The 8,658-nt window shown below is 48.2% G+C and overlaps 2 protein-coding genes across 2 annotated transcripts in view; one reads left to right on the top strand and one right to left on the bottom strand.

Moving 5' to 3' along the window:
- Positions 1-723: 723 nt before the first annotated feature.
- On the bottom strand, positions 724-2,868 carry EMH_0007270 (uncharacterized protein; the record flags this gene model as incomplete). Its single annotated transcript, XM_013497917.1, has 1 exon — positions 724-2,868. One exon carries the CDS (start codon positions 2,866-2,868, stop codon positions 724-726), a length of 2,145 nt encoding a protein of 714 aa, XP_013353371.1.
- A 3,378-nt stretch (positions 2,869-6,246) lies between these two features.
- EMH_0007260 (DNA replication licensing factor, putative) overlaps positions 6,247-8,658 on the top strand; it is a gene marked incomplete at both ends in the record, with an annotated part of 9,446 nt that continues 7,034 nt past the window's right edge. Inside the window, 6 exons of the mRNA XM_013497916.1 lie at positions 6,247-6,402; positions 6,616-6,733; positions 7,135-7,222; positions 7,518-7,637; positions 7,989-8,151; positions 8,575-8,658. The exon at positions 8,575-8,658 is cut by the window's right edge and continues 74 nt beyond it. Of these exons, the coding sequence (XP_013353370.1) occupies positions 6,247-6,402; positions 6,616-6,733; positions 7,135-7,222; positions 7,518-7,637; positions 7,989-8,151; positions 8,575-8,658 (729 nt within the window). The remainder of the gene's footprint in view (positions 6,403-6,615; positions 6,734-7,134; positions 7,223-7,517; positions 7,638-7,988; positions 8,152-8,574) is intronic.

The raw sequence follows: 8,658 nt of genomic DNA, 5'->3' as shown, positions 1-8,658 counted from the left end.
GGGCCCCCATAGAAAGGGTACTGCTTTGAACTGACGATGAAAGCAAATGAAGAGAAAAAATAGAATAAGGAGAAACCCGAACTCCTGTGGCGTTGCTGATGATATGTATAAATGCAACGCGAAATATATGGACGAATTGTATTTATACTGCATAAATAAAAACTAAACAAACATAAAAGTAAATCCATCAACACATAAACGAAGTGAATGATGATGCGGCCTCCCCTGACCCCATCTATACACAAAATATAAACAAGGGCTCCGCCGCGATACCTTCACCTCAGCAACTGCTGTATGCAGCTGCTTGCTGCTGCTGGATGCTGCTTGCTGCTGCTGGCTGCTGCTGGCTGCTGCTTGCTGCTGCTGACTGCTGGTTGCTGCTGCTTGCTGCTGCTGGCAGCTGCTTGCTGCTGCTGGCTGCTGCTTGCTGCTGCTGGCTGCTGCCTGCTGCTGCTGGCTGCTGCTTGCTGCTGCTGGCTGCTGCTTGCTGCTGCTGGCTGCTGCTTGCTGCTGCTTGCTGCTGCTTGCTATGCTGCAGCATTTGCAGCCTAGCGAATGCGTTTCCAGCAGTTTCTCTCTATCCCTCATTTTTTTCTTTCTTTTGCTGCTGGAGCATTTCTACAGCAGTAGAAATGTTGAAGCAGCAACAGGTATCAGCATTTCTTCTGCTGCACGGTCACCGTGAACAAACGGAAATATATTTTTTTTTTTTAATTTCAGAAATTATCCATTGAATAGATCAGCATATTCTCGTGCGATAGTTTTTGCATCAATTCTGTCTTCTCTTTTAACCTGCAACAGCCGTTTCAGCAGATGTTGCCAGCGTGGCGGTACTTGTGCTTCCTCCATATCCGAGTTTAGTTCATCTGCATTCGCACCTCTACTCAATAGCTCTTGTATTGCACCCTGGAGTAACTGTTCACTGTTTGCTGGCTCTGTTAGTTCATAGGGAAGCTTGTTCGTAAACAATTCATATACTAAAACCCCTACAGACCATAGATCACCCTTCAGATCAGGGGATACACCACCCTCTCCTCCTTCATTCATTTGTTTATATATTTCTAATAAGAATTCAGGCTCTGTATATGCTGGAGTAGCACCAGCAAGAACATCTATCGTGTCTCCTGCTTTGCTGCAGCTGCTGAAATCACTCAAAAGAAAAGAACCATCAGCTCTCATGAAGCAGCCGCTTAGTTTCAAGTCATTGTGACAGGTTCCTCGTCGTTGCAGATGCAGTACCTGCAGCAGCAGCCTCTGTGCTAGATACACCTTCACTGACATAGGCTTATCCTTCATGCTTCCTAATAGCTCTTCTAGATCTCCCCGTAACCTCTCTGTCACGTGTACACCACTGGATATGAACACCCCTTCTGCATACAACCCTTCATCGAGGCCATCTATAAACCCAGTAGCCAGAGGCACCGCCCATCCCCTTATTTCAGATGCTGTATGTGCTGACATATTCCCCAGAGCAGCACGTATTCCCCTTTCCTCTGCCGCAAAGAGTTCTTTTGTTAGCCCCGCTAGCCTCTCTGCAGCGAAATCCATGCCCACAGCGCCTATTCTTTCATCTAGCTCTTCAAGAAATGAAAAAGGAATACGCAAAGAAAGCAGTTGCTGTGTCTGTTCATCTCGGACTTCCAGCACAATCGATGTATTCCACTCGCCAAGGAAACGCGTCACCGTCAGGTCACGGATCGCTATACCTTCTCCTGTTGTGTTTATTTCTTTAAGAGAACGAAGATGAAGTGTTTGTCCTACAAGTTCATTCGTTTCGTTTCCTGATAAATGCAGAGCCAGGTGCTTCACAGCGTCCTCTGCAGCAGTTGATGCAACAGGCATATGCTGCTCAGCTGTACGCAGCAGATCCAGCTCCGCCAAAGCGTCTGCCAGATGCTTCTTTCCGTCTAAAGCCAGTGGCGACAGCCGGCTGTCTTCAGCACCCAACGACGGCAGACTGGGGAAATCCCCCACCAGCGGCCCCCCCTCCTCCTCCTCTTCCTCCTCCTCCTCCGCCCCCGGCTGCGGCTGCGGCTGCTGTTCTTCCACCGGCTGCTGCTCCTCCGGCTGCTGCACCTCCTCCTGCGGCTGCTGCACCTCCTGCGGTTGCGGCACCTCCTGCTGCGGTTGCGGCTCCTCCTGCTGCGGCTGCTGCTCCTCCGGCTGCGGCTGCTGCTCCTCCTGCTGCGGCTGCTGCTCTGGCTGCTGCTCCTGCTGCGGCTGTTGCTTCTCCTGCTGCGGCTGTTGCTCCTCCTGCTGCGGCTGCTGCTCCTGCTGCTGCGGCTGCTGCTCCTGCTGCGGCTGTTGCTCCTCCTGCTGCGGCTGCTGATCCTGCTGTGGCTGCTGCTCCTCCTGTTGCTGGACCTCCTGCTGTTGGTCCTCCTGCTGCTGCTGCTGCTCTTGCTGCTGCTGTTGATCCTGCTGCTCAGGTTCGCTCACCTCCTGACGAAGCCTTGGCCTCTCTCCTGCGCGCGGCGAGTCGGCAGCAGACGCCGGAGCAGTAACCGGGCCAGCAGTAACAGGGGGAGGAGCTGCTGGTCGCAGCAGCGCAGGCCTCCAGCCCGATACTCCGAGTGCTACAATTGCACCGAGAAGAATAACCAATGCAGAAGATAAAGCATGGTGACGACGAAAACGCCGCCGCTGAGCGTCCCGCTCTTGCAGCAACTGCTGTTCCAGCTGCTGCTGTTCGTGAGGCTGTTGATCCAGCTTCTGAGGATCCTCCTGCTCCAGCAAAACACTATCCTCCTGCTTCTGCTGCTGCTGCTGCTGTTCGCCTTGGCTAGGACTAGTGTCTGGTGCGACGCCGCTCCACGTGCCTGCAGCGCCGTCAGCAGGAGAGGCCTCCAGAGCAGCCCCTGATGTCATCTTCTAGCCTGTTGCCTGAGGCGAAATGTGCACGAAAAAGCCTGAAAACAAACCCCACAGCCACCGCAAACGCAGAAACTCAGCTCCTACACATGCGTGTGATGAGCACGTGCATGATTCTTGAGTCCTTCAAGAACTGGCTTAAAGAAAACAAATTTTGGTGGATCTATAAGTGCATATAGGGCATTTTAAAGGCCTTACGCTCACAAGTGGAGCAGCAGGAATGGAAAGGAAGAGGAAGAGGCAAAGGTTTTCTGTTCAATACTGCTGGCGTCGTTCGGGTTTCGAGGCCAACCGCAGGGCCTTAAGAGGAATTTCTTGGATAAATGTCCTTCGTTGTGTTTGATAAAAGCAAAACGCCCTTAAAAACATAGAAAATACGCGTAAATATCGGAGATTCCGCGCCTCGCTCAAGGAACAGGCAGTCGGCAGGAGCGCCGAGTGCGCTGCGGGCGGATGGGCGTCCAGCGGGGCAGTGCTTCAGATTTTAAGTTGAATTACGCATAAAAAAAGCAATCAAACACTTTTTGTTAAAATAAAACCGAAGGAAAAGACAATGGGCACGCGATCACAACGCCTCGAGCGTAAACATGCAGCTGTTGTGCCACGAAGGCCAGCATGCCTATAGTTCCGAAATGGAAAGCAGTGCGATCCTCCCCCAAAACTGCAAATAAAAAACAAATCTTTTGATTAAAAATAATAATTAAAATGCACTTTATCTAAATATTTTATTGGTTTTTAGTTTTGTCGCTGTATTCACACAAACGATGACCTATTGTAGCGCCAGCACATTTCTCAATGACGAGCCTCGCTCACCGCCGCTTGCAGCTGCAGTTCGCCTCACATCGGATCTCATTTCCCCCGAATTTCTCCTTGAGTTTGAATAAAATTCAAATAAAAATTCACATTGAGCAAGAATACCCCAAACCACTACATTTTGTTTTTTGTTTCCGCCGCCGGGTTCTGCATGGCGCAGCTGAAATCCTCTTAGCAGCGACCCCACCTCTTGTTGTGTGCGGGTTGCAGCATGAGCGTGTGCAGAAATTCTGTCCTCGATAAAAACAAAATTTAATTTGACTATATAAATACACAATAAAAACAATTAAAATAGTGCAAAAGATTACGCTTGAAACTGCGGGGGAATGGCTCTCCTGAAGCCATATAACCCCACAGCGCAGCACACGGCCCACGCATTGCTGCAGGTATCCCTAGCCCCCTTAATTTTGCTTCTATTTCTTTCTCTTTACATGCAGTACGCAGTCAGTGTTGTGCTATTCACACCGATTGAAATACCCCAAACACGAAACAAAAACACAGACCCAACGGCCTAGGACATCATCGGGGTTTACGGTGTATGGTGGCGGCGTCAGACAAACCCTGCAGAGAACGAAAACCCTAAACCCTAAACCCTTTCCCTTAAACCCTTAGCTCTAAACAGTAAAGAGAGGTCCATCGAAGCCACAAGAGCTGTATTTTTGCTTGTTGGTCATAGTTTACAATCAAAGCTTTTAGGGTTTAGGGTTTAGGGTTTAGCGGGAACCACAGTGATTGCACTGCAGGCTTTGTCTTTCAGCAACTCGTTCATGCAGCTGCTGCCTGGTTCGGCTGTATGGGGATGGAGTGCCGCCCGCTGTAATTTTTTGTTTTCGGGTGTATTCTCCCTCAAGCGAGAGAACCCCTGTTCAGGTGTATCTGCAGCTACACGGCGGGGCTGTGCCGCATCCGGCTGCCGCTGCTGCAGGTGCTGTGTTTTATCATTTCGCAGAAATATCAGCTACCGCATGCAAACCAATTTATTTTTATGCGGAGTCCGCGTGGAAAGAAACAAGAAACAGAGACACGGCAGATATCGAGCTCAGGTGTATAGGCATCATAAACTGCAGTGTACAGGCAGCTACTGAGTTGTATCCCCAGAGATTCCCGTAGCTAGTTGTATATAGATGTAATGCCAAAGTATATAACTATATCAATGCAGCAGAAACCTGCACTTGCCGGGGCGGAAGTGCAGCAGCAGAGCTGCAGCAGTACCGCCTCGTTTGCCTTACAGCAGCAGCAGTTAACAGCAGCAACTGCAGCAGCAGCTGCTGTATGCATTCCCTTTGCATGCATTTATAAACCGGACGTTCACTTCTTAAGCTTATCTCAAATTTCCTGCTGAGAGAGCGCAAAGCTTACGAGCAGCTGCGGGGCCCTAGGGCCCCCTAGGGCCCCCTAAACAGTTTCAGGTTCGGTAGTAATTGAGATAAAGAGCAGATGCTCTCCCCTCTAACAAACTTATTTTCTATCTACTCAGGACCCTCTGTGCAGCGAAAACCCTTTGCTGCTGCATTCATGCGTTGTTGCAGCTCCTCTCTTGATAGCCTAAAGCAGTCGATGAGAAACAAAAAATGAGGCTATATTAAATTAAATAAAAAAGAAAGAAAATACTAAAACGGTTTCAAAAAAAATGCAAAATTTTGGCGGGAAATGCAGAAAATATACACTTTAGGGTGTATGTACACCTTCGGGTGTATAGACACCAGGAGATGCAGGCAGAAGCAAACAACACGCGAAACAAATTTAATTATATTTTATATAATTTATAATTATACATCAAAATATATTTAAAATATATTTAAATGTTTCAACAAAAAACACACGGGAGACAAACGGTCGCCTCGACCGCTCAAACCCTAAACCCCAAACCCTAAACCCTAAACCCTAAACCCTAAACCCTAGACCCAAGGCCCCCATAAACACTAAAGGTGGCATTTGAAACTGCTTTTCGAAGCATTCTGCATTTTTTGTGTAAGTTTGTGGGCGTCTATAGAGAAGCAAACACAAACCCTAAACCCTAAACCCTAAACCCTAATTTGACGGGGGGTGTTACCACCCCGCAACAACCACCGCCGCCGCGTGGCGGTTTCGTGTTGATGGTTTAGGGTTTAGGGTTTAGGGGCTTTCTCGTGGTGCTGTTTGCTTGAATTTTCAGCCTTCTTTCTTTTTTATTATATAAACAACATTTCGTTGTTTCTTTGTTATACATAAACACCCGAACCCCAAGCCCTCGTGGGGAGGGGTTCCTCCTCCCTCTACACCTGCAAACCCTAAACCCTAAACCCTAAACCCTAAACCCTCTTCACAACCTTCTGTCTTTGCTGCTGACTCCTTGGCTAGGGTCATTGCCTCCAGCAGCAGCAGCAGCAGCAGGAACAGCAGCAGCAGCAGCAGCAGCAACAGCAGCAGCATCCGCAACACCGCGTCCAATACACCTGGCCACGCCAGCAGCAGCAACAGCATAAGCCGAAACAGCTGCTTAAACAACAGCAGCAGCACACACGAACAACAGCACCACCAGCAGCACCAGCAGCAGCAGCAGCAGCAGCAGCAGCAGCTGAAATGTCTAACCCTGCGGGTGGTTCAGAGGGCCCAAGGGGCCCCTTCGTTACACCCGAGGCCCCGGGGGGCCCCCAGCAGTCGATGGCGGGGCCCTCAGCTTTTGCTTCAACAGCAAACAACAACAACACAGCACGAGAAGACCCCGCTACTGTTCAGGTTATCACAAACCCTAAACCCTAAACCCTAAACCCTAAACCCTAATTTATCTTAATTGACCCTAAACACCGCTTACTCTAACCCTTGAAAACCCTAAACCCTACCGGTTTTTTTCAGCGCCAGCACATCTATAGGACTAAGCTGGCACTTCTCTCTCTCAAGGGTTTAGGGTTTAGGGTTTAGGGTTTAGGGTTTAGGGTTTGGGGTGTACAGGACACGAACTTTGCGGTGTTTTTCGCTCACTTTTTGAGGGTTTATAGGGGCCCAGGCCCCTCAGAAGATGATGCTGATCAGCCAGAAGAGATAGAAGGGCTCCCAGCTGATATAGCAGGTGGGGGAGGGGTCAAGGGTTTAGGGTTTAGGGTTTAGGGTTTAGGGTTTAGGGTTTGAGGCATAGGGTTTAGGTGAGGCCGTGTGGCGCCTCTACAGACAACAAGTTTAGGGTTCAGGGTTTAGGGTTTAGGCGTGCTGTTTCTCTTTATCTGCGGCGTTTCTGGGGGTTTATTATGTATGATTGATGTTTTAGGGTTTGGTGTTTAGGGTTTAGGGTTTAGGGTTTAGGGTTTATGATATTTGGACTTCAGTTCACTACTACGTGTTATTATATATTATTATTGATTAGGGTTTAGGGTGTATATTAGAATGTACATGAGTGTGTATACTATAGTCTATTGTGTAAATTAGGGTTTAGGGTTTAGGGTTTAGGGTTTAGGGTTTAGGGTTTGCGTGCAGAGTTTTACTATCTGCGTCAGCTCGCGGGTTTACTATCGAGGCCCCGCAGCGTCTGCAGTTTGTTAGTTCGTCTGAAACACCTAGAGGGGTGGGCCCCCCAGGGGGCCCCCGTGGAGGATGCAGGCCTGAAGCTGGCTCACCACATACGAAAAAACTATATTAGGTTCGGCTCGAAACCCTAAACCCTAAACCCTAGTAAACCCTAATAAACCCTCGGAATGAATTTCAGATACATACGGTGTATATATCAGGCGAAACACAACAAAATATATGCTAGGGTTTAGGGGTTTTAGGGTTTAGGGTATATTGTATGGTATATTAGGATCTATCAGGATCCATTAGGGTTTAGGGTTTAGTGTTTAGGGTTTAGGGTTTGCATGCAGGATTCAGCCGCTGCTGCAGGAGCGGCTGCAGCAGCTGGCGAATGAGGTCGCCCAGCGCATCTCCTGCAGCTCTTCTCCGGTGTATCTGCAGCTCCATGATGTTCCTCGTTATGTACACAGGTTTGTAGTCCTAGGGTTTAGGGTTTACTAGGGTTTAGGGTTTACTAGGGTTTAGGGTTTACTAGGGTTTAGGGTTTACAAGGGTTTGTGAGGGTTTAGGGTTTGGAACTGCTCTGGGGGTTTCTTGTTTTACTTTTTCGATGGGCTGTATGCTTGGGGTTTAGGGTTTAGGGTTTATTGTTGTATTTTATTTTAGTGTTTAGGGTTTATTGTTGTATTTTATTTTAGGGTTTAGTGTTTAGTGTTTGTGTTTTTCCTGTAGCATAACCTTCGTTTGTTCCCTCACATTGGCTAGTAGAATAAGCCTCTAGGGTTTAGGGTTTAGGGTTTAGGGTTTGCGTTGTGTTGCAGCATAAGCGGGGTTCGTTGCAGCATGCTTGGGGGTTTAGTGTGTGTCAGGGGTTTAGTAACCCGAACCACCGACGTGCGGCCTGAGCTGTTGTTTGGCTCTTTTCGCTGTGAAGACTGCAACCGCATTGAGGCTGCTGTGCCCCAGCATTTCAAATTCACACAGGTAATTAGGGTTTAGGGTTTAGGGTTTAGGGTTTACGAGGGTTTACGAGGGTTTACGAGGGTTTATTAGGGCTTATTAGGGTTTATTAGGGTTTAGGGTTTAGGGTTTAGGGTTTATATACAGCCTGTGAAATGCTCAACCCCCCAATGCCACAACACAAAGAACTAGCGTTTCCTTTTTCTTTGTATCCTGCTCTCTAACATACTGAATAAGGGTTTATATTTCCTAGGGTTTAGGGTTTAGGGTTTAGGGTTTAGGGTTTGTATATGTATACAGCCCGTGAAGTGTTCAACCCCACAATGCCACAACACAAAGAACTGGCATTTCCTTTTTTTTTTTTGTATCTTTCTCTAACATACTGAATTAGGGTTTATATTTCCTAGGGTTTAGGGTTTAGGGTTTAGGGTTTGTATGTGTATACAGCCCGTGAAGTGTTCAACCCCTCAATGCCACAACACAAAGAACTGGCGTTTGTTGCCTGAGGCGTCACAATTCTCAGATTGGCAA

Source organism: Eimeria mitis, genomic scaffold (genome assembly GCF_000499745.2).
Source record: "Eimeria mitis Houghton genomic scaffold, Emh_scaff301, whole genome shotgun sequence".
NCBI classification, from domain to species: domain Eukaryota; phylum Apicomplexa; class Conoidasida; order Eucoccidiorida; family Eimeriidae; genus Eimeria; species Eimeria mitis.
The sequence above is the reverse complement of the archived record's forward strand: the minus strand, read 5'-3'. Positions and strand labels throughout refer to the sequence as shown.